This window comes from Poromitra crassiceps (assembly GCF_964638095.1).
Source record: "Poromitra crassiceps genome assembly, chromosome: 12".
NCBI lineage: Eukaryota > Metazoa > Chordata > Actinopteri > Beryciformes > Melamphaidae > Poromitra > Poromitra crassiceps.
The window spans coordinates 12280496-12306588 of record NC_139632.1 but is presented as its reverse complement, the minus strand read 5'-3'; the positions used below and the strand labels follow the sequence as shown (position 1 = coordinate 12306588).

General features: G+C 44.4%; 1 protein-coding gene across 1 annotated transcript in view; it reads right to left on the bottom strand.

Annotated features, from left to right (window-relative positions):
- atp11b (ATPase phospholipid transporting 11B) overlaps nt 1-26093 on the bottom strand; it is a gene marked incomplete at its 3' end in the record, with an annotated part of 59220 nt that overhangs the window by 20261 nt on the left and 12866 nt on the right. The window contains exons 4-23 of the mRNA XM_083647209.1: nt 25920-26000; nt 25289-25396; nt 21785-21913; nt 19294-19397; nt 18603-18650; nt 18015-18079; nt 17504-17585; nt 17228-17378; nt 14348-14545; nt 14080-14241; nt 12398-12585; nt 10853-10921; nt 10348-10421; nt 9671-9774; nt 7929-8110; nt 5135-5338; nt 3884-4037; nt 3652-3754; nt 3178-3323; nt 1416-1475 (exon numbers count right to left, since the gene is read on the bottom strand). Of these exons, the coding sequence (XP_083503335.1) occupies nt 1416-1475; nt 3178-3323; nt 3652-3754; nt 3884-4037; nt 5135-5338; nt 7929-8110; nt 9671-9774; nt 10348-10421; nt 10853-10921; nt 12398-12585; nt 14080-14241; nt 14348-14545; nt 17228-17378; nt 17504-17585; nt 18015-18079; nt 18603-18650; nt 19294-19397; nt 21785-21913; nt 25289-25396; nt 25920-26000 (2412 nt within the window). The remainder of the gene's footprint in view (nt 1-1415; nt 1476-3177; nt 3324-3651; nt 3755-3883; nt 4038-5134; nt 5339-7928; nt 8111-9670; nt 9775-10347; nt 10422-10852; nt 10922-12397; nt 12586-14079; nt 14242-14347; nt 14546-17227; nt 17379-17503; nt 17586-18014; nt 18080-18602; nt 18651-19293; nt 19398-21784; nt 21914-25288; nt 25397-25919; nt 26001-26093) is intronic.

Genomic DNA, 26093 nt, shown 5'->3' with positions numbered 1-26093 from the left:
TAATTTAACTCATTAAGTGCCATAGACGACCTAACTCGTCTTACATAATCCAGCGCTTAAGTGCCAAGGACGGACTAACTCGTCTTACATAAAGATTTTTTTTTTTTGACGGTGGGACATCAATCAACCCCTTTTACATCTTCGAGATAACTATTTGGAGCAAGAGCATGTGTGTAATCTATTTTACCGACCACTAAGTGGCGACAGAGACCGAGAGAAGTCACAGCCACGGGACCCAAAAGCCACAAAAGCAGCCGCCTCCCGCGGAAATGGCTTGGCGATTTTACAGTCAGAAGCCCGGACACACACACACAGAACGGACAGAGATCCCTTCCCCCCAGAGCCGCGCAGCAACGCGCGAACACACACACACACACACACACACACACACACACACACACACACACACACACACACACACACACACACACACACCGCGGGAGCAAGCCAGCCATTCAAGGAAATGGCGACGCGATTTTACAGTAATCCATTTCAGACTCGTCTTGCCCGACAGGCAGACAGGCAGGCAGGCAGCAGCAACGCGCTTCTGACACGCCCGCTGTTAGAGCCAGGAGGAAGGAGGAGAAGACACACGGAGGGAGGAGTTTGAATGAGAGGGGTGTTTCCTGTTGTTATGGAGGAAATTACTGTTCAAAACTATTGTTTAGAATGTCTGACGGTCTTACTGATGCCAAAAATGAATGGTTAAAGTGACTGTTTCACAAAAAGCCATTTATCTCTGAATAAATTTCCAGACGCTGAAACCATGCTGTACTCAACGGCTAATATCTACATAACTACTAACTCTGCAAACTAACTCTTTTAGACAGAGAAAGCACACATTCTATTAGTTATTTTTAGATGATTGATGTTCATGAATTCTTAACAGAAAAGAATCCTCGGCTGTTCTAAAATGAGCCAGAATCGTCAAAAACACCCCTGGCACAACTTACCTACAGGAATGAAAACATGGCTGGCATTCAATGTGTTAAAAATAAAACATTGGAAAAAATATATTTTTTAAATCCACTAGTTTTTTGTTTTTTTTACATTTTGGTCCAAGTGAATTGTTCTGCGGTCTCTCGTTTTAAAGTAAAACTATTTTTATAAGCATTTTACGAAATGCCTATGGGAAAATAAATGGTGGATGAAAATCTCTTGGTACGCATGCTAAAGCAGGAAGTGACGTCGACTTTGGCTCTCGATTAATCAGGTGGCACTTTTCCTCAAAAAAGAGAAAAGCATACGTTTAATGCATACGATCCTTCAAGTAATCCTTGGTGTAAAAAGCCTTCAAAATGATCTGACAATGAGACTGCACAACATCAAACCAACACCAAACAAGTGACATATGAGAGAGAGAGAGAGAGAGAGACAGTGACATATGACAGAGAGAGAGTGAGAGCCAGACTTACTTGTTGTGAAAACAGACAGAAGAACTGGTATAAAAACTGGGGTGTGATAAAACACACATTCTAGAAGAGAGACAGAGAGGGAGGAGGGGGGAGGGAGACATTAAAAAACATTGCAGAGGAGGGAGGCTGTTGAGAGGAGGGAAGCTGTTGAGAGGAGGGAGGCTATGGAGAAGTTGAAACAGGGTTTTTAAATGCAGCCGAATCAGGTGCCTCTCTGCTCGAGGACAGTGAGTGACCTTCCAGAGATCAAAGGGACCTGAGCACACGATTCATTCACTGCCTTTAATTGTGCAAACAGACGAACGATGGAGACACAGTCGTGTTGAAACCTTAAGTCTGTTTGCACAATTAAAGTGTGAATTGATCGGTTTCCAGTCCCTTCTGTTCTCTGGAAATAAAAGTTTGAATAACGGCCGATATACCTGTAAGAGCCAGGCAGTAATTGTAACAATGTATTCCTCAAATTAGTATTGAAAATATCAAAAATAATTTATGATTATGATTATGATTTGCTGCAAAAAGGGGGCATAACTGCACTTAAAGGATAAGGGTTGTGTTTTTGATGCATTTTTTTGGTTTACGTTTACCGTCAAATCCGATGAAAATACGAAAATCACCTATGATTTTGTTTTGCTAACAAGTGTCATCTATGTATGTAGCTGGTGCCCAATGCAGCCATGTCCCAGCAGCGATAGTATTAAAATAATATTAAAGACACCTCACAGAGCCAGGCTGCTGCTCTGCAGCATATCTCATCATCACCACTTTTTCCTCAAATAACTTAGTAAGCCGGCCCTAAACACGTTTTCCATCTCAGGAAAGTAGTTCCGTCGCACCAAAATAGTCCCTGATGTAATGAAGAATTTGTTCCCATTAGAATTTGATTTTGTAATAACTACAACAGTCTGACTTTTCATGGTGATAGCCATTTTTTTAATGTAAACTATGTGTCTTTATGAGCTTTATTTAATTTTATTATTATTATTTTAGCTTACAACTGGAGCCAAAGACTTCAGGGTTGAAGGCTAAAACAGTACGTGGGAAGTCAGAAAGTAACGGGAGTAAAGCAAACACATTGTTGATTTTGTTATTCTCACAGGATTTGTTGACGGTAAGAAATGTATTTAAAAAGAGCCAGCCTTATCCATAACAAAAGTCCTTTTGGCAATGAATAAAGCAATATACAATACATGACAATGCAGGGACAAAATGTCCACATTTGGCTGCTACAGTACAATGTCACACAAAGGAACGATGGGAACAGAAAATAGCTCTGGCTACAGCAAAGTACATTCTGTCCTAGGAATGCATTTGAATTAATGTGATGGGAAAGTTGACTGAGACATTTTTTATTACTTATTTTGCACTACTGGAAAATGAAAATGAAAATAAAAAATTGGTCACAAAAAATATGCGATTTCTATACATGTTGTCCTAATTTCTTTTTCAGCATAAAGTGCATGACTGAGGCAATACCTTTTTTAATCAATTATGACAAACTCTATGTACTGCCTAAAACACTTATAGGAACCTGGATTTGACTGGCTTCTGACAATAATACATCAACGTAGCTGCAACCAGTATTAGATCCATAAGCTAATACTGTGTACCTCAATAAATATTTAGACAACTACTTGAAATGCATCTCATTTAAACTGATTTAGCCAGAGGCACAAAAGCACCGGTAGAAATATTGCCTAAAAAATACTAGTGTGCCCAGAGGAACTTTGATAAATGTTTTATGAGCACAGCCAAGTCTTACCTTGTAGAAAAAGTACTGTACAAGCGTAGCTATTCGTATGTAGTAGAAGTGGCCGTGGACCAGCAGCAGTTTAGCCAGGAACTTAAACCTGGGGATTGCATAGTCACTGTTTCTCACAGCCTGACGACCCTCCTTCCCCATGATACCTGAAGACACACACAAAATCAAGCTACACACACTGCACAAAAGAGCTGGATTTCTGCTGTATTATACCATACTGTACACGTGTGTGTGTGTGTGTGTGTGTGTGTGTGTGTGTGTGTGTGTGTTTAGGATTAGGGTTAGGTTAAGGTTAGGTTTAGTCAAGTAGTGGTTATGGTTAGGGTAAGTCTCCAGGGAATGCAAGTAAGTCTACTGTATGTAAATACCCCTAAAATGACTTAAGTAAGACGCTGCGCTGTGTGTGTGTGTGTGTGTGTGTGTGTGTGTGTGTGTGTGTGTGCGTGCGTGCGTGCGCACACAATGAATGCTTACCTATGCCCACGTGGGCTTCCTGTATCATACTGACATCATTGGCTCCATCTCCGATAGCTAGAGTGATGGGTTTCTCTGGGGACGTTTTAAAAAGACGCACCACCTGACCAGAAAAGGGCAACATTGAAATGTGGGCTTAGTTTGAGGTTCGTTTGTTGGCCGTGTGTAGAAGTGTGTCTCATGCCCTCAGGAGCAGACCCAGCCGTGGATGGAAGCGTTGGAGATGAGGTACCTTGGCCTTCTGCAGGGGGGCCATGCGGCAGCACAGCACGGCCGAGCAGTTCTTACACACTTCCATGAAGAGCTTCTCGTGCCCCCGCAGCGCTAAAGACAGACTGGCCCCGTCCACCACCAGACCGTGCTGGATCACGTGGTCCTCCTTTATCCTGGGGACACGGAGAGAGGGAGAGCGGGAGGTAGAGCGGGAGAGAGATACAGAGAGTGGGAGAGAGTGAGGAAGAGAGAGAGTGAGAGAGGGAGAGAGAGACAGAGAGAGTGAGAGACAGAGAGAGTGAGGGAGAGAGATAGAGAGAGGGAGAGAGTGAGGAAGAGAGAGACAGAGAAAGGGAGAGAGAGACAGAGAGAGGGAGAGAGTGAGGAAGAGAGAGACAGAGAGAGGGATTGAGAGACAGAGACACGGGGGGGGGGGGGGTGGCAGGAGAAGAGAAGGATGAGGAGAGGGATGGGTTCCCACACCTTCTTACATCAAATTCAGGGACGTTTTAAGGACTTCCCAGTCCCAATTCCCTCAAATTCAAGGACCCAACACGGCATAGTTTGAGACATAGATCAATGTTAATTACTGTTACAACACTGATCATTTTCAGAATGAGAACTAGCATGCTTTACAGAAGCTCACAAACAACAATTAAAAAGAGAGAGTGGCTAATTGAATGTGTGGACAGCTAGCTAGCTGCTAGCTACATTAGCTGAGCCCGCTGCCCGCTGAAAGTACATTTCAATGGTGGCCCCCTCTTTGAAATCCGTCGGCCGGTTGTAGAGATCTCAGCAAGGTAATGTGGCTATTCCTATTCCTATAAACTGAGGAGGGAATTCTATTATCGGCCGAGCTCTCGCTGTTTATTCCCGGAATCTGATGACATGTGAATATAGCAGGCGCTCATAGAATGTTTGAAACACTGACTGGAGGGGGCTTTAAGTGATTGTTTTTAATAAGCCCTCTGTGTGTGGGAGTGTTCAAGACTGTCTCGCAAAAAACAACAAACATAGCAAACATCACTTATGTTCCCACAGCAACACGTCCTCTTTGCTCTGACTCACTGTCATTAATGTGGCAAGTCAGGCTTCAGCACGGCACTATGTAACATATTCATTTCACATGGTTCCCTCGGGGGTGAGTTCGTTCACAACAGTGCCAAATTGATAATACTTGAAATTCTCCAACATTACCAGAGTATCAAGCCCTCATTGTCTCCCTCTCTCATACACACACATATACACACACACACACACACGTACGTACCTCCTGGCCAGCCTGCGGAGCTGCTCGGCACACTGGCTGTCGGAGCGCTGCTGCAGGAGCTCCAGGGTGTTCATGGTGCGGTGGAAGTGACCGCAGGACAGGCTGACGCTGACCGCCGTCTCGTGCTTGTCTCCCGTCAGCACCCACACCTTGATGCCCGCCAGACGCAACGCCTCGATGGTCTCCTGCACCTTGTCCTGGAGTCTGGGGATGAGCGGGAATAATGCTGTTAGCAATGTTAAAGTACCGAGTCCAACAGGCGAGGGGGGGGGCTCACGTAAGTCTTGCACCTGAACGCAGAAACGCTGTACATTCAGCGTGAAATGTAGCCTGAGCAAAATGTTAAGGAGGTAAGGTAAGCCGTTTGAAAATACTGTCGGCGCTTGTTATTATTTGCTTCACAGGAGTAGCAATTATCAAGTGGGAATACAACCGTCAGCTAATGGTGCAGTGTGAAGTTAGTTAATGTTAATGTCATTAGATTAGAGTGAGGGACAAAGATACTGAGTTGGCTAAATGAAATGTCAACAATAATGCAGCCAAAATATACTCTAATTAAATGTTACACACTACTGAAAATGTATACAAATGTCAAATTAACGGAATTATATGACTGCATCATTAACTGAATACAGGAACAAAGAACACTTGACAAGTTATTAATAAACAGGATGTATTTCACCTATTTCCGCCTGACCACACATTTCAGTCGTATTCTGGAGGTTAACACATAATGAACACGATCTACTCTCAACAGCTTCCCATGATTCACATTAGACCAGAAAGAAAGTTTAATAATCCTCTCCTCGATAACAGAGATCGGTCCATTGTGACCGTGTCTGCCTGAGGAGGAATTCGTTAGAGAGAGAGAGAGAGAGAGAGAAAGAAAGGGAGAGAGAGGGAGAGAGAAAGGGAGAGAGCGGGAGGAGAGAGAGAGAGAGAGAAAGGGAGAGAGCGGGAGAGAGAGAGAAAGGGAGAGAGCGGGAGGAGAGAGAGAGAGAGAGAAAGGGAGAGAGCGGGAGAGAGAGAGAAAGGGAGAGAGCGGGAGGAGAGAGAGTTCAAAGAGTGAGAGCAGCAAGAGAGGCTTGTGTCAGGAGCAGATGGCGAGCGGGCGCAAACGCACACGGCGAGGTTTGTCTCCGGGGAGCCTCAGTCGCCCTCTCCGTCTCCGCGCTGAATATACATCATTTGTGGGAAATTCTTGATGCCACTGTGCGTCTATATTCACCTCTTATTGACCCCTATTGTTTTTAAGATGTTCCACTTTTTCAGTACTTACTGTACCCATGAGACTTTTGAAAAGCACAACTATTACTACAATATATACTATATACTATATATATATATATATATATATATATATATATATATATATATATATGTAGTTTATACAGCTCCGAGTATCTGTAGGTCTCTCTATATATACAGCACAAACAGTCAGCCTTCAATCTAACACGGTGTTGAACACACTGCCCTGAAATAATCCTTAGATCCTCAGCTTTGGTTGTTTAACATGTAGGAAGGAATGCAAGTCAATCAAATAGGGAAACATAGCCTTGTATGTTTGCTCTAGGGATCAGTCTGGACTTCCAGCCGTCCACATCGATTTCCTGAAAGTACAATGTAACTGACCAATCACATCAATGTAACTGGGCCAATCAGGGACGCTGCTGGCAAAACAGTATTGGCGTCTCCCAAAGCAACGAGCGGCCATAAGTGCAGCTATAGCAGAAATAGACTCGATAAACAATTTAAACAGGACCGCAGCGTTTCTCGGAAGGAAAGACGATTTGACTGTTCTTCCGATTGGATTTAGATCGGATTTGACTGGATCCAATGCCGATTGGCTGAAGGGGTTTGTCTGTCAAGGCAAGTACTGAAATCCCACTGAGATGGTGGTTGGAAGGCTGGACGGCTAGACGTCCAGACTGACCCGTGCAGTCAGACACAATGTGAGCTTGAGTGATCAGGATGGGTTGACCAGGCGAAGGAAACGCAGGCAGGGAGAGAAATGAAGCTTGAGCTGATTACTGCCACCTGATACCTGTTGATCACTTTTCTTCTTGATTGAACATGACATGTTAAAAAAAGAAGAAAAGAGAAAGAATGCCCCTTGTTTGCACATTGGAAAAGCTACGTCTGAATTCAAATCGTGGACGAAGGCATCAGAGATAGGCTATATGCGATGCCAAATGGGACGATGTGCACTTTCACCCCAACTAACACAGGGCTCCTACACATTTTCAATAAAAAGAAATCCCATACTTTTTCCAGACCTTGATTTGTTTTGAAGATTTTGTCTGGTGTTCTTCCCCTGCTAATTTGGTCATATCACTGTATAGATTGTTCTTGACAGCGACAAATATCAGAATATGCAAGATGATTGGCAGGGTTTCTACACAGTTTCCTTTTTAAAATTCCATATTTTTCCCAGACCCTATTTTCTTGACTGGATTTGATTTGGATGGGTATTTGATAATAATGAATGCTGGCAGCAGCTGGGTAACATGAACATCCCTCTATTGGAATAATATTCTTCACATCAACAAAAACTGTGGCGTCAAAGTGGGTCTACAGCAACATACAATTTAGAATCAAATTCATACTTTTAAATTATGTGTGTATCGGACCTGATTTTCCACACTTTTCCAGATATTTTCTTTAAATTCTCAAACTATTCAAGACCTGGAAATGATCAAATTAATTTTTAATACTTTTCCAGACTTTCCAAACGTGCGTAGGAACCCTGCTACCATTAACATGATCTCCATTCACTCGTAAGCAGCGTGCGTACTTGTCCTCCACGCCCGTGGCCCCGAGCAGCTGTAGGTCTTTCTCGATGTAGTCGAAGGCTTCCTGCAGCCGCTCCTCCCTCTGCTGCAGCGCGGTGCGCGCCGCCGTCAGCCGCCGGTCCACGTCGGCGTACTGCTCCGGGCTGAAGTGACGACACGCCACCACCAGGGTGCGCAAGCCTTTCTGCAGCGTGGGGAGGAGAGAGGGAAAGAAAGAGAGTATTGGGGAGAATGGGGAGGGGTAACAGATAACAGATGCGGATAGGGTAAAGGAGAGTAGGCAGAGAGAGAGGAAGGGAGGCAGAGAGAGAGAGAGAGAGAGAGAGAGAAGAGAAAAACAAATGATCAGAGCTTGGCTTTAAATCATGGAACCAGCCTGAGGAGGGCTAGATGACCACAAATCACCGCCGGTTCAGAACACCGAGTCCTGGGTACTGACGACCGATGACATCAAGTGGGGGCTGGATGTGTATACGTGCATATGTGTGTGTGTGTGTGTAAGCCTATTATGGTGAAGAATTTACAGTCTAATGGTAACAGAGAGCGAAGAGTAATCATTACAATGCAGGGAAACGCAAGGCCGAGGCATGCATGCACGCACACGCACGCACACACACACACACGTGCGCGCGCACACACACATTTTCAGAGTAAGATATATGGTCATTTAATCAGAAAGTGAAAGCTGGAGCTTTTGCTGGGGAAAGTGTTTTTGCTAATTGTGACTTCAACACCAATAAGTTGACTACTGTATCTACAAATTGGTTACTATGATATGAGATGAGACGTGGTTCCTGGAAACCAGTTTGTCCACCAGTTTAGGTGAACTGGGATTAAGCAGAAGGCGTGGTGGACTGTTTGGTGCTGTTTGACTGTCAAGAGCCAGACTGCAGCTCTGCCTGTTCGTCTATTAACCATTGTATCGAAGCAGTATTGTTCCAATATCTTTTGGATAGCGGCCACAGACTGGCAGCCTATGGAAATTCTACCTGCAATAAAGTTGTCTAGAATATTCTGATATGGATGATCTTGGTGTCAAATCATACCTTTCTTAGTCACAATTCAGGACAAAATACATGATTAGCATCACTTCCCAAACCTAACCTCTGCAATTGTGAGATAGAAGGAAGCTTCAGAGAAATTTCCAAATTGATTGATGAAAATGATTTGACACCAAGATCATCCATAACAGACTAGTCTACACAACTTTATTGCAGTTGCAATTTGCATAGGCTGCAAAGTCTGTGGCCACAACAAAAGGTAATTTTTCTTCTCCCAAATTCTTGATGTCCATATAAGTAAGTGTAAGTGTACCAAACTACCGGTATATGCTTTTATCACAAAATGCACATTTTGTATGGAATATGTAACATGCAACTGTAAGGCTCCAGTTACAGATAAGATGAGATGAGACAGAACTCTGTGTGTGTGTGTCTCTGTCTTTTCAGATTAGATTAGAAACTTAAAAGGTCGCCCGAGGGAAACAGGCTATTACAGAAGCAGCAACTGATAGTAGAACACATCAAACAAGGACAGAGTAGGAATAGGAATCGAGCAAATGGTCCTTGTGTAAATATACACAGCTAAACATGAGCATAAATGTATGAATGGAAAAAAAAAGGAGAAGTTACTGAGACAGAAACGTTGGATATGTGTAATATGAAAAAGGTGGTCAAATTATAAGAAATAAAATTGTAAAATTTCTACCATTTTGTCAGTCTGTCTGTGTGAGTGTATTGCTCACCAAGGCGAACTCGTCCACATGCAGTCTGGTCTTTTCTATCTCTCCGCTGGTGGTGAAAGGCAAGATGGCCGACTCAGCTCCCTTGGTGAAGAGAATCTTACCTCCTGGAAAGTCAAAACAGCAAGACGAAAGCACAGTCATGGTTACTATATAGAGATATTAAATGTAATTTGACCACAATCAAATACTTATGGTCCACTTATTTGAATTAAAGCCTGACCAAGTGACCAATAAATCTCTTTATATCCAATAACGGTTGACATTTGGGGAGCATAACATTCCAATTGACATTTATTTATACAGATGGAATCAGCAGGGCAAGTGTTGCCTTTATTATAGCCGGCTGTGTATGTTAATGCGCTTTGCTTTTGTTTTCCAATACATTGTAACTTTGTAAAGAAAAGTGCTACACGAGCGCTACACAATAAAGACTTATTTCTTTGAATCGTTCACTCGCTCAAGTTAGGGTTTAAGGAAAGACTGTGTCTAGAAGACTGACTTTTCTCCATTTGTAAACCGAGTTGATCAAATCAGACGGTTAGCATCCCGAGTTTATATACTGTTCTGTGAACGTATCATCAGCTCCAAGCGCTGACGAGAAAAGACTCTAGACAGCTCAATACAGAGAAATGTTGGCCTTGATCAAACGGTTACGGTGTAACTGAAAGAGGTGTTACCTGAGGGAGTCTGCAGTATGACACTCATCCTCCTGCGGTTAGCATCGAACTCTAACACATGGAGCAGTTTATACCTGAGAGAGAGAGAGAGAGAGAGAGGGAGAGAGAGAGAGAGAGAGAGAGAGAGAGAGAGAGAGAGAGAGAGAGAGGAGAGAGAGAGAGAGAGAGAGAGAGAGGGAGAGAGGGAGGGAGAGAGGGAGGGAGAGAGAGAGAGAGAGAGGGAGAGAGAGAGAGAGAGAGAGGGAGGGAGAGAGGGAGAGAGAGAGAGAGAGAGAGAGAGGGAGGGAGAGAGAGAGAGAGGGAGAGAGAGAGAGAGAGAGAGAGAGAGAGAGGGAGGGAGAGAGAGAGAGGGAGGGAGAGAGAGAGAGAGGCGGAGAGAGACAGAGAGAGAGATGTTGGCTCGTTAGCGGTAGATTTTTTTTTATCATTTTCTCACTCTCCGTCGCCTAAAATGACTGGATCTTTCAGACTGTTACAGGTAAGAGGTGTACGAGGTGAGACCTACTCCTCTGACTTGCCAAAGGTTTTGATTTCCATGGTTTCTCCATTGCTGCGGGTGAACGCCACTCCCAGCCTGAGGAAACAGACAGAGGTAATTAACAGCTGGATCTACCTGCCATCTCTGTCGTTGTCATCCCAGGAGGGCGTGTCCTGGGATGGCACAGTGACTCAGTGCCACCCCAGGACAGTATCAGTGGTTTTGTTAAACACCACGACACAATGCCCAGATCCACTTGACCTTTAACTGTAGCTCCTCCATTACCCCAATCCGTGTCATTTTTCTAACACTGGAACGCAGCCCGGCGACGCATCATCTCTCAAACTGCATCAGACTGTCTGGGACAAACACCTGAGCTATCAGGTTTGGGACAGAGAGACAGACGGACACACCCAGTCCACAGTCCCCAGTCCCCACCCAATTCCCTCAAATTCAAGGAGCCAACATGGCACAGTTTGAGACGCCGATCAAGCTTAATTGGTGTTACAACCCGGATAATTCTTATAATGAGGACTAGCAGGCTTTACACAAGCTTACAGACAACAAATAAAGACAGGGAGGCTTAAATGTGTGAACACTCTTAACTGTGTTGTGTTACACCCATTTACTAAGATCAAGTTGAAAAGAAAATCAATTTCTATTCTTGCTCAAAAGATATCAATTCAAGCACTTTCAATGACCCGTCTATTTGTCTATTTTCAAAAATTGTGGGAACCCTGTCTGAAGAGCCGCCTGGATCCACAGCCCTCCATACGTCTCCAGAAGAATCTGAGGAGCTGTTCCCCCCCATGGCCCATCTGTGCTCGTTAGCTTCACTGGCTCTAACCAAACCTTCAATCAAAGTCAACATCTCATTTATTACAGTACTGTAGCAGGAACTGGTCACTCCCTAATAATGTTTTTTCCCTCTCCTCTAGGGCAGCTGAGGTTATCTACCTCTCTCTGGAGAGTATTTTGTTGCCTGTGCAATTTTACTGTGGTAATAAAACAAATATATAAATAAATTAAAGCGAGCAATAAAAAGTGTCACATTCTTTTTGGCAGGCAGTCTGACACCCTCGAGTGCTTGATTATTTCTTAGCACAGTAATGTGACGTAAGAAAGTGAGAAGGAGCCAGGATCCAAAGCCAGCCTGGGATTACTCGTGTCCTTGTACCACATCATCTGGTCAAAACACACACGTTGTTGTGCTACTCCACCATGGAGCCCTAATAAACATGGAGATGGAGCTTCTTCGTCTTCTTACACACTTCCTTCGTTACTTTTTGCTTCTCTCGTGCTCAACTCTCATTGGCTAATAATGCTGGTTCCATTCAAACTTGGAGTGCTGACGTGTTCACACTACAGGAGTACGTGAAGAATTTGACTGGTCAAAGTCTCACAATTAAAATCCTTACGCCTCTTTCACTACAAAATCATCTGTACATCCACTGCGAACTAGTGCTGACTCGGTCTGATCTTGAAAATCAGTTGTGGCCGAATCACGGCTATCCCAGCTATACCCATTGGCCATTTTGATTTGGACCCACAGTTTAAGGAGCGTGACCGTACCTCTTTGTCGCCTCCACCAAAGCTTTCTCGTCCGGCGAGGAGGCGTAGTATTCCATGTGATTGGCCGAGATGCCGTTAGTATGGGAGAAGGGGTCCGCCCCCCCGGCCGGGCAGTCCGGCTGGTCGTAGCTGATCTGAACTGTGTGACACAGCGACACCGCCTTCAGAAACAACAGCTCCTCCCCGGTCTGGACAGAGAGGGACAGACGGGGAGGGAGGAGAGGTGAAAGAAGGACAATACATTACAAATGAGAAACTGACTAAAATCATTCCGTATGCTTTGATCAAGTGAAGAGCTAATAATTAGATGTATAATATGTGTGGCCTAGTTAGTTCTAGTTAGCCTTTATTCATCCCCATGGGGAAATTCATCCTCTGCATTTGACCCATCCTCTACTAGGAACCTTTCTAGAACTAGGAGCAGTGGGCAGCCGCAGTGCAGCGCCCAGGGACCAACTCCAGTTCTTTTTCCAGTACCTTGCTCAGGGGCACTGACAGGAATATTAACCCAAACATACATGTCTTTGATGGTGCGAGGAAACTGGAGCACATGGGAAGAACATGAAAACTCCATGCAGAAAGGGGACAAACCGGGTTTCGAAACAAAGGGCCTTCTTGCTGTGAGGCAAATGTGCTAACCACTGAGCCACCTCTGTAGACTGATCTAACATTCAGGCATGAAAACTGGTTAGGGGTGAAAAAGGTGAGAAGGGTGCGTGAACACTGACAGACCCACTACGGGATATACTCCCCGGAGATTTTTTATTTTTAAATAAACTACTAAAATGTTCATTTCTGATGACTTTTAGGATTACTCTGGTGCTGGTCACAAGCTAACAGATTCACAAGATTGAGCAAAATAAAGCACAAAGTATTAATTTATTAACTACAAATGTACCTTTACATATGATATACTCACATTTACAAATAAATTCAACAAAGGGCAACCCCACCAACCTGGTACACACCTAATTACAATTAACAGTCTCAGGTTGTTTTCAATGCTTTCAACTCTCGTACAGCTTGTATTGTGCCTATGCCTACAGTCTGTGATCACTTTCTTAAAAAAAAATTACCGTAACAACAATATTTCTGCTCCTAGGTCTTCACTCACCTGCCTTACCCTAGCCTAGAGCCTTCTGTTGCTTCTATGTTCTATGTTCATCATCTGCAGCCTACACATTTCCCCCTAGATAATATTCCCTCTTGTCTACTAAAATAAGTTTTTAACAGTCTTGGGTCAAGTATTCTTGTTTTGATAAATACCTCTCTTACTTTATCTTTCTTCTCCTAACTGCTGATTCAGGGAACTCTGCTATTGGGACTGTGGATCATGGGATCCTTTTATCACGTCTTGAATAGTTCATTTCTGGCCTTTTCTTGGTGACACCGATGCAGGAGTAGAGACAATAAAAGCTTACCGGTACATGTTTTTGAGAAAGAACAATTTGTAATTAAGTATACTTTTATAACCTTTCCGCCATCAGATCGGTTAACTGAACTGTTACTGACATTTGTACTCTGTTCCAATGAAGCTGCAACGCTCTCTTCTTTAAACGTAGTGTCAGATCGCACAAAACAAATCTCGTGCAAGCATAGGCAAGCGTGTGTGCGTGTGTGTGTGTGTGTGTGTGTGTGTGTGTGTGTGTGTGTGTGTGTGTGTGTGTGTGTGTGTGTGTTACCAGGTGAGGTGTAGTAGAGCCGTCTGGGCAGTCGTCCGTCAGTCCCTCAGGTACCAGTTTGCCGTTGACCTCCTGGTACTTGAGTCCGTTGATGGAACACTCGCGGAAATGCATCTCGTTCTCCGTTAGCGTACCGGTCTTATCCGTGAACACATACTCCACCTGGGGAACAGAAACACACACACACACATGTTTGTGTTACTTACGGCGAGGCACCACAGGAGATGGGGTGTGATTTCTCAAAGCGTGTGTCTTGTCTATTCCATACCTGGCCCAGCTCCTCGTTGAGGTCCGAGGTGTTGACCTGGGCCTTCTCGTCCGTCTCCTCGTGGTAGAGGTCCAGATCCCAGCCGATGAAGAAGGAGCCAAGGAACTTCTGCATCTCCACGGTGACGTACAGCGAGATGGGGATGATGAAGTTGTAGAGAACCAGAAAGGCCAGGAAGTCTGAGATGAACTTCAAGATCTGGAGAGAGAAGAGGAGAGTATAGGGCTGCATGATTATGGCTAAAATCATAATCGTGATTTTTTTGCTCGATATTGTGATCACGATTATTTATCATGATTATTCATCCTTCTTTCTTTTCTTGCACTTGGGCATTTTAGGTTCAGCAAAATGCCTTCACATTCATAATGTATTTTATAAACCTGTAAATAAACAAATAAATAAATAAATAATAATAAAAAAAACATTCAAATGTACAAATCTTTGAACCTGTGATTCCGGTGCACTGGAATCATAGCCTTAGTTTTTGGGCATTTGTATTCTTATTTTATAAGACGTCTATTTGGTGTTTACTGGCTTTTATTTTTGTTTTCCATAAAGACCCATGGGAGAATTAGTGTAAATAAAGAAGTACAGTAGCACATTTGCCTGTTTGGAGATGAAAAAATAAATATTTTACCCCGTAATCTGTGCTTCATTATACTGTATAGTACACTTGGATGCAATCTAATGGAGGAGTTTATATGCACTTTGAAAGGTCAGCGGCAAATTGGCTGAAAATTCAAGTAATTTGAGTTTTGATTAGAGCAAGCTGAAGCCAGTGTGATTAATCGCCCCCGGCCACAAGTGGAAGCCAATATCGACATCATGATAATGTAGGATTAATTGTGCAGCCCTAGAGGATAGTGGGGTTTTCATTATTGTATTAAACTGAAAATGAGGGACAAGAAGAGGAGGAGGAGAAGGGGGAAGATGCTGAAGGTGAAAGTAGGAGTGAAATGGGACCCACGTTAGAGACAACCAGGATATTGAACTTTAGGATAACGAGGTTAAATTGATTTTATTTTTAATCGGAAGGCAAATGGGAAATAAGGGAGGAAGAGAGAGAAAACCGGAGACCACAAGGAGGTGGGGTGTGAAGAATTTGTGAAAATAGCTGCAGAAGAAATGGTTGTTTCCATCCAAGTACCCAGCCAATTTTTACATTAACTTTTAGGACGTCAAACAGAATATAAAATGTGCATTTTTGAACTGTCATGTGATTGAAACTGAGATTCATCGGGCCAATCACAGCCATCATCTTATGCATTTGACAAATGCGTTTTCATTGCTATTCCCCTCATTATTTCTGCTTCAAATAAGCATACATTTGATAAACTTGTTAAGTTTCATGTCCACTTAGCGTCTCCAATTCAAAAGGTCACAATTGGCATAAAACAGCAGTTGGATGGAAAGCCAGCTGGGAAAAGAAAAGAAGAAGAGGAGTGGAAGCAGAAGGAGTTTGGCAGACATCCATATTTATGGAGCAAAATGACCTGTTGATTTGAAGACATTATCATACATCTGGCCCAACCTTGAATGAACTCAATCAACTAAGTAAGTTTGCAGACCCTTTTAAATGAAGGCAGGCAGGGTAATCCATTCCCCGGGGATGCAAACTAATTAGAGTGAAAAAGGTAACACACACACACACACACACACACACACACACACACACACACACACACACACACACACACACACACACACACACAAAACAACTCAAATCTTAAGTGCCCTATTTTTGTAGGGGGTGGGGGGTGACTGTCACCTAAAGGTGACTAGTTTTCATCGCTGCATATTTCCGCTAAGGAGTTAATACCATTAATACATATTTGAGAGGGGAGAGGAGGGGAGGGGAGGGGCCAGAGCATCTACAATTGGAATTTAATTTAAGGCCAAAATAAAAGCCAAAATAAACAGAGAGCTCGCAAAATCAGCCCATTTTTGACTGAACATAGTTGCCGAAAGAAAAGGGTAGAAATGTATATGAAGGGGCATTACGTTCAGTAAAGCATATATGATAAAAAAAACATGTAGGCGCCAAGAAACCTGCCATTGTATGGTGGGAACAATAAGATCTAATAACTGTATTTAAGACGTTGATGTATTTTTCAAGGCATTCGATAGACACGCTGGAGACAGCAGAATTGAGCTGCCATGTGAAGACATGCCGTCCTGGGTGCACGGTGTCCTCTCTAACTGGGCCAGCAGGGTGCTGGGCCGGCAGGTCATTCTAAATGTAACACAGCAGCAGCGGCATTCGTTTGTCATGCTGGTATTCCCTCTCTCTGCCTCCAGGGACAGCGGCAGCTAGGGGCTGTTGTTTTTTTAATACATAGAGAGGCTGCAGCAGATCACACTGACTGATTAATGGTGGCAGGCGGGCAGATAGGCTGTCAGGGTGGCCCGGTGACAAGACAGGCCAGCCAGCGTCTCTAGATAGTGTGACAGGGCATCAGCGGATGTGCTTATGCCCTGTCATATTATCTAGAGACACTGGGACCACCCTGCCAGCGCCTCTCTCTCTCTCTCTGTGTGTGTGTGTGTGTGTGTGTGTGTGTGTGTGTGTGTGTGTGTGTGTGTGTGTGTGTGTGTGTGTGTGTGTGACACTGTCTGGATTCAAGTGTGGGCCCGGGGAGTATCTCTTCATCTCCATCTATTTATCCACTCTCTGGAGCGGAGAGAAACAGCCCATTACAATTTGGCAAGGAGATGAAGGTGCAGGAGGGCATGGAGAGGCAGGCAGATACAGAGAGATACAGGTGGGAATGCGGACTCGAATCTCACATGGTCTTATCTGCGGGGCTACTTAAGGGGGGAGCAAATCGATACATCGAGTGCATTCGTCGGAGAGCAGGATGTGATGTGAAGCGGACTGACCGGACTGCTGTTCCTCTCCTGCTCCGTCTTCTTGTTGTAGAAGGGCTCGTCCCATTTGTCCTCGGCCTGCCAGGCGTACTTCAGGATGGTGCTGAGGACGGCCTCGAACAGCAGGATGCCCAGGTAGATGAGGAGGAAGGTGTTCATGGACCTGGTGGTGCGCGGGGGAAATGTCATCATCAGCGGACATCGTATTTTTAAACACACATAGCGCTCAAGCCGGGGTGACGGGGCACTATTTCATTGATAGTGAGAGGTGATAGGAAGAGTGCTCACTTCTCCACTGCAGAGCGCTTCTGAGACTTGCACTTATAGTTGAGGGCCATCTTGGACTCCATCCCAGTGTAAACAGCCACACCTGCAACAGCACAGCTAGGTTCAAGTTGTATGCAAGTCTATGGCAGACTGGATAATGATGTCATGAGAACATATAGACAGCAAAACCATCCACGTGTCCTCAATAGATCGCTGGCTCTGGTGTTCCATGCTAACACTTTAGCATAGACTCTGATGACTAGCATTATCCAAAGTACAAGTAGGGAGATTTCATTTTTAGTCATTAAAAAAAATCATAGAGTGCAGTGATTTTTTTTTATCTGTATATAATGCTAGTCACCTACTATCACCCAACAGAGTGTAGCACAGAGCCTAGTAGCACTCAACGTAGTGTATGCTAAAGTGTTAGCATGGAGCAGAGCCAGTCATCTACTCTACTAGTCTCTACTAGGCTATGTGAGGAACTGGACCGCTCGACTGGGAGGTTTGGCGATCCATTTCATCCACCCACCGTAAATCTCTTTGGTATTTTTCAACCTGGCTCCTCGCAGCAGCAAATTCTCCGGGCCCAGCGGTCTGCCATAAACACAAACACACGCAAACAAATAACGCAATAAATAGCCAGAAAAATGCTACAGGAAAACTACCTCGCACAGTACATAAATGAAGTTGTATGGTAAAAACAAGGGAGAGCAGCAACTTAAACGCTAATGAAAACACTTGGGCAAAATGTATTTTCATATTGCCGCATATTTTCCGGTCTCTTTTGGTGACATTTCAGGCATGCTTGGTAATCTTTGTAAGCACTTTATCCTTGCCTTTTATAATGGGGACAACAAAACAGTGAGCTGAAAGACTGCAAAGCTCATTAACCTCAAAGCTCCTGTAGACATGCTTTTATGTGATAATGTTCCTCTTTCCACTATTGTTCCACTATATTGGTTTGTTGGTGTCATTTCACCCTGCTCTCCCTATTAGCTATTATGTCTTTATTGTAAGGCAATTAGTATTTGTTGTGATTCTTTTTTAAGTGCTGCACATCATGTACGGTTATTGTTCAAGCTATTAGTGATGGCTGTTGGGATCATTCAGGTCTCACCTGACGATCTCCTCGCCCTGGTGAGTCACCGTCATCCGACCGACAAACCTGGAAAACAAAGCAGGCGTTTCTGCTGAGTGGCGCAATAGAGAGGGTGTGATGGAGTGAGAGAGACAGAGAGAGAGAGAGAGAGAGAGAGAGAGAGAGAGAGAGAGAGAGAGAGGTAGAGTGGCAGAGAGAGAGGAGGATAGGGAGGAAACTGCCACCTAAACAATCTGCCTGACCTAAAAATACACTGATCAGTCTTGAGAGGGGGTTTGCTTGAGTGGCTGGAGGAGCCATGTCGCATCCGCCTGTCATCTTTTACACAACACACCTATACAGAGAGAACATTCACAGCCGGGGCCTCTGGGTAGTGTGGAGGTAATAAAAGCATTCGCCGTGGAGACGCGGGTTCAATTCCCGGTAGCGGTACTTCCGGCTTGGTCAGACGTTCCTACAGACACAATTGGCCCTGTCTGCGGGTGGAAAGCCAATGGGGCATGTTTCCTGGTCGCTGCACTAGTGCCTCCTCTGGTCGGTCGGGGTGCCTTCACAAAATGTTGTGTTTGTATTGGAATGCATATTCTATATATTCTGAACTTTCTTAAAATCTTGACCCTGATAATACCCCCATATTATAATAAAAACAAAAAAACGGTCTAAAACCAATACTTAAAACAATCAAAACAAAACATTTTGTGTGGACTACCTGTATAGGTCAGCCTCCGGTTGTTGACACTCCACCACAGCCAGCAGAGCCTCCAGTCTGGACCCTGACTGACAGACTGCTGTCTCCGCCACCGAGTAGTTCGTCTACAAACACAACACACACATCGAGTTGTCATGGCCGGTATTAATGGAGACAGTCAGACACGTTTTCAGTTCCTCAGTCAAATCAAAAATAGAGAAAAATACACCGCTCACCCGGGATCAGACTTAGCCGAGGTGCTGGCTGGCGCTAAATATAAAACTGGATGAAAAGAGCATCCACAGTAGGGTGTGCGGACGAACGCTCTTTTCCTTCAGTTTCTCAGTAAGACGTGTTCATACGAGGCAGAGAACAAAGACAGAAGGCTTCCAATCTATAATTCAACTGGTTGGGTCAGTCGGGGGAGGAAGATGCACCTCATCTGGTACTCCGGCCACGGGAAGGGCTGGGTATGAGAGCCAGGAGATGGAGAGACTTTATTTGGACTTTATTTGAACTGAAGGTTGTCTTGATTTGTCTTGTCCATAATAGACTCAAACAGCCCCAAAAGCAGGCACATCTCTAGAGGGAAAAGACCGATCCAGGGCTCTGCATGCAGATGTTTTTTTTTTTTACCAAGGTCACTCACTAAGTAAAGTTGAAGAAGCAGCAACTCATGTTAAACTTTAAGACAAGAAAAGGACAGATTTATTCTCTGCTGTGCTTGAACTGAACTCTAACTCTCACAGATGATGGAACGGGGTGCACCCTCTAAACAAGGCACGAGTCAACAAACAAATCACCTCCCAGAAATGACGCAGCCCTCCTGACAGCCAATCAGCAAACAATATGTTTCCTTGTTTTACCCAACGCAATGGCGAGATGCATCGATCATGCCCCCAAGTTTCATCACAGTTCCATCAGTACAGTTTGAGGTATCGCCTGTGACACATGAACAATGAACTTAGAGGGTCTTCATTCATACAACTGCAATCAAATAATGGATGATCTCGAGAAGAAAAGAGAAGAGATTCCCATTTGACCGACCCTAAGTGTCCCACTGTAATCACTGTAGCTAGGTAGGTCAAACTTTTAGCCTACAGCTGACAAGAAAAAGAAGAAGAAGAAGAAGGAGAAGGAGAAGGAGAAGAAGAAGAAGAAGAAGAAGAAGAAGAAGAAGAAGAAGAAGAAGAAGAAGAAGAAGAAGAAGAAACTTTTTAATGCCAGCTCTGCATGACTGGGCAGATTTTTCACTGAAGACAGAGCAACTGAATTAATCATAAGGTATATATATATATATATGGTCTACTTGCCTGGTAGACACACACACAGGCTGGCATCAGCAGTGTGACAGGTACACAGAGGGGTTTTCACCATAAAATGGACAGAATTGCTAAGTGTCCGTTGGGTTGTTTTGGAACATGAAAAAAGAAAAGAAAAACACCTCTGATTGGCAGTGAGGAATCTGCCCATCCAGAGAAAGTTCTCAACCGGGTTGAAGTTTCTGTCGGAAATGTGATGGAGATCAGCGCTGCCCGGACAACGGACATCTCTCATTGAAAACTAATGAATAGAAATGAACGGAGACGGGCAGACACAACGGATCAGTGCAGCCGTGGCCTAAGTCTATTTTCTGACCAATTACAGACTAATTTCCAATATCTGCAAAGCGTTTCCTGTAAACCGCATCTAAATGAGCTCCAATGAGGCTCTTTCCATCAATAGCACCCGTCGCCCGAATATGGGTTCCATTAGCCTTCAGTCCCATCAGCTGCAGTGTGTCATCCATGCATCAACCCTCCCTTTCCCTAGCAACCACCATGGCAACCACTGATGACTTTACCATGGCAACCACCACTGATGACTTTACCATGGCAACCACTGATGACTTTACCAGCTCAACCTCTGAAAGCAGGGAAACATCTCATTACAGTATAGAGACACTGCGTAACGCGTCATCATTCAGAAACCACGCCCAAGACGGGGGAAAACACAAACTCCTGTCCAATCCTGGCGTTCTCCTATGTCACGTGCATGGTTGCGTGTTGCACCAAAAGATCGTATATACGGAAGATGAACACTCCAACTTACTTCTTGACAGCTAGATCCACATTTTTCTTCTCGCCAATTCTCAATGGCTTCCTTGTTTTGCTCAGGAGTACAAAAAAACTTTAACTGGCGATTTTTTACATTTGTTTTCTGCGCAGCCCCACCACACAACAGCTTTTAGCTATGTTTAATTCAAGGAAAATGAAGCTGGTGTGTGGAAATGAACGGAGCTCTTCCCCCGTGATGGGCGTGGCCTATTACATGCAGTGTCTCTATGAGAGACTTCTCATACAGAGACTGGCTAGGGTCATGTTGGAAGCTGTTGTAAAATACCCTATACAGTAAACTTACATCTGAACTGATACTGGTAACCACCAAGTATGCTGCTTGGCAGAAGGATATAATTGAATTAGTATTACTCATATAATATTGATTAAAGAGGAGGGCAAAAGGTTTCACACACCTTGAGGTTGGTCTCTCCGTCCAGGCTGGCGGTGGTGATGTGGCAGGTGCCGTCTGGACGGTCCGAGGACAGCAGGACCAGGTCAACCGGGAACGTCTCATCTTTAGCCACACGAACTATGTCCCCCACCTACGCACACGCACACACACACACACACACACACACACACACACACACACACGCACACACAGACACACACGCGCACACACACACACACACACACACACACACACACACACACACACAGAGTTCAGGTTCAGATTTCAGGGCGGTTCTTAGTTTTTAGTTTAGTTTGAATTCCTTTTCTTTTCATTTAGGGCCAAAGTTTGTGCAGATAATCTTGTCATAAGTGAGAGATAAGTTTACCCTCATCTGTCACATATCCACACACACATATACAGTCAAACATTACGGGTATCTGGGTAGTGTAGCGGTAGATTCCCTGCGTACCAACACGAGGGTCGCAGGTTCGCGTCCCCGTGTTACCTCCGGCTTGATCGGGAGTCCATACAGGCACGATTGGCTGTGTCTGCACAGGGGGGAAGCCGGAATGAGGGTATGTGTCCTGGTCGCTGTACTACGGGGCGGAAGGGAACTGGTGGGAATAGCGTGATCCTCCCACATGGTACGTCCTGCCTCGCTGTCAGGTGAAAAGAAGTGGCTGACGACTGCACATGTATCGGAGGAAGCATGTGCTAGTCTACAACTCTCCCCAGAGGGGGTGGAGCAACGACCGGGCGGGGACACACTAGCAGGGAATTGGCACAGTACAATTGGGGAAAAAATTGGGGGAAAAAGAAAACAAAACTTGGTAGTATACTGTATATGGTGAACTCCAGTTGAAATAAATTGCACCACTGCTTCTTGGCTAATGTTGCCTCCTCAAATACTGTGTAATCAGCTGTTACCTTTGAGCAACAAGTGAGCTATTTCAACAGTGTTACTGGGCACCGCCCTGCCAGTCCAGATTCAACTCTCACAACACTCAGTGGCTCCTGTATTAGCTCAACCTTTGTGATTACAAAAGCAGCATTGCTATGTAGTACCGTAAGTCACTGTGGCTGAGGGTGTTTCAAGCATGTTGACATGGTCGAGAGGTTCACTTCCTGTTTGATTAAACTGAATCATTGAACTGAATGATTTAACTAGTGCCATCGTTGGTCGTTGGTCAGAAATGGCCGACCTAAAGAGACTCCTGTTCAACAAGACCTCATTGATAAGAAAGGAAAGAGGAGAAGATCAAAGTTTCTCAACAGGTGCAACATTTCCCCATGTTTGCTTGCGACATGCTCACAGCAGAATCAGAATGTTGTGTAAACAGTGTGAATCTCTGGATCGGTCTTGCCTGGTGGTGGTGGTTGTTGTTTTGCAAGTAAGCCTAGCCTTTTTCAAATGGACTTGTAGCAACATGATACACACATCTTCTCAAGATGTTCCAGGAACATGACTGGGACCTTTGTTCAGTTATAGATGAATTTGGGATGAGGTGGAACAGCATGTGTGCAGCCAGGATGTTTGAATCTGCAGGAACTGCGTGATGCTATCAAGTCAGCATGGGCCAAGATCCCTGGAGATCTTTGCCAGCACCTTGTTGAAGCTATGCTCTGGTGGCAGACGGGTATCCTATCCTGTCCCAGCTATAGGCAGTGTTTCCCATACATAAAGGAATTTGTGGCGGGCCGCCACAATAATATTTTGACCGCCACAATAAGATGTTGACCAAAAAAAAAAAAAAAAAAAACTTTTTTTTTACAGTGCACCTGAACGCAACATGCAAGATATCCGCTGAATAAGTGTCCAATAAATGTTCATGTCATTCTGGCCAATACTTCTGTTATAGCATTTCAGTCTGGAATATGGAATATCTTTCAATAATCTATGATTTAGCTGCTAAATTGTCAAATACCGCCATCTGCTCGCTACCCAGGCACTTATGTATGTACTTAACCTAACTAACTTAACCTAACTAACTATCCGGTGTGCACAACACTGTCAGCCTAAACTCCGGCTGACACCCCAAAAACCTACAATCCGCTACAGAAAAATGTATATTGTTTGTTTATTAACTGGCCCCTCGCCTTCTATCATTTCACGAAAGTGGCAAAGCAAGTTGAGTATCCCTGACCTATAGGGAGAAATTTATTTTGTCATTGTAAACCCACAGCACAGTAATGATGACATGTTCTTCATAGATTTAAGCTTTCTCAAATTCATGCATTTTACTTTAAAATGTTAAAAAAAATCTCGTGGGGGGGCATGCCCCCGCACCCCCCTAGGGGGTCTGCGGCCCCCCACCACAAATTCTCAAAATCCTGTGGGAAACACTGTATAGGTGTACCTAATAAAGTGGCAACTCAGTGTACATTCCCTTCTGAGAGTTCTGGATCACACAAACTTAACTCCGATTTCTGCTTCATGGGGCCTTGTCAACTGTGAGCCAGTCAGTGCGAGGCATGCGGGTAAACCAGCAGCTACGGTGAGTGAGAGCACCACCCGCCAAAACTTAATGAATAGAAAAGACATTTTAAATCAACATGCTCGAAAGGTAATTTGTCTCACGAGACTCGGAAAGCTGGCGTTGCTGCTGTGACAAATGCCATGTCATTTCGCGGAACATTCCAGTGCCATTTGCGTTGAACATTGCCATTTTCTCAGCTCCTGCAATCTCCACAAATGAAATAGTGTTCTATTCACTGCCATTAACGTCTTTGATGCACCCCAAGAGAACAGTGTGACACCAGTATGCTCCCTTTTTATCCAATCTACTTCTACAGAAAGAACACGAGCACTCGCAAAGCACCACTACCTACAGTATGGCTGTCGGCTTTGAGATGCTGAAAGCTATCCTGTGGTACTAGAAGGTAGGTGCAGGTTTTTGTGTGTGTGAAGACTTCTGTCAAGCTTTGTCTCTTGTCTTGTGCTTGATGATAGAGTCCACATTATGCATGGGTCGATTTCCGGTTTTACCGGTTCGGTTCGGTGTACGAGCCCAAACCGGTTTGATCACGTGCGAACCCCCTTTTTTTCTTTTTTTTTCTTTTTATAAAAAAATAGTGCCAATCCATTCTGATTGCACTATTTTTCGTACATGTATTAGCCTCTTCTCAAGTTGCACTAGTAGGCAAAAGTCTTATTTTGTTTATTATGTTGATGTTTGAAGAAAAGTTAAGCTGAATAGTTATGAGAAACAAAAACAGTGTGTTGTTACAGTTAAATGGTTCTGCTTATTTTTATTCAGTGTTAGTGCTGGTTGGCATACCAGCTTAGAGGTGCATTATCGCCACCAACTGCAGTCGCATTACAGTCATTTATGCACTACACTATTTATTTTTTATTTTTTTTGTAAAATTCTATATACCGTTTTGATACGTTTTTTGGGGGAATATCGAACCAGTTTCAAAATGTTCAAACCGACCCATGCCTAGTCCACATTGGGACTGGCCTAATCAGCATCGTAACAGCACTTGTGGGGATGGATGGAAGGTGAAGGTGTTGTCATTTTACCCTGATGTTCTTGGATCTTGTCTGGACCAGACTTCCACTGCGGACCACAAACACCGGAGCGCCGTTCACCTCGTTGTCCGCCTTGTGTCTCAGCCAATCCTCATAGCCCTAGGAGAGAATTCAACCAATAACCAATCACAGCCCTAGGACGGAGATACATTAATCGTACAGCTCTAGTGACAGATGAGATGGCCGTTTAAGACAACCCAGACATACTGTACCTTTCATATCAAAATACAATCAAATACAAATTCATTTAGAGAATAGAGATAATAAAGCCACAGATGAAAGGAACCTGCCCAACATGGTAATAGCTCTCCACGGCCCACTAGTGAGCCGTGGAGGTACTGCAGGTGGGCCGCGAGTGGTCTGCAAACACTGCCGATTTTTGCGGCAGTGTTTGTCCCCACTTCCGCACTTCCGCACACACACACACACACACACCTGAAATTCACAAACATGCAATGATTTCTTGGACCCGTGGGAACCCTGAGTTTTGAACTGGGCTGGGAGGATACTAGAAGCCAGTTTCCTATGTGAAATGCGGCTTCAATCAGGTGTACGTATGTTAGTTCCCCATCAAGTCATCCCGCAGAGAGGAAGGATGTGACGTGCGCCTGTGCGCTCTCACCTGTTTGATGGCAGTTACTGTGATGACAAAGAAGAGAGGCAGGCCGCTGGTGACTGGGGACGTGGGAGTGTCTATCATCAACTACAAGGGAGAGACAGATGATTTGGACATATGAGAGAGAGTCAGTCAGAGAGCATGTGCAGAAAGTGAGAGAGAAGAGGGAACGAGGAGGAG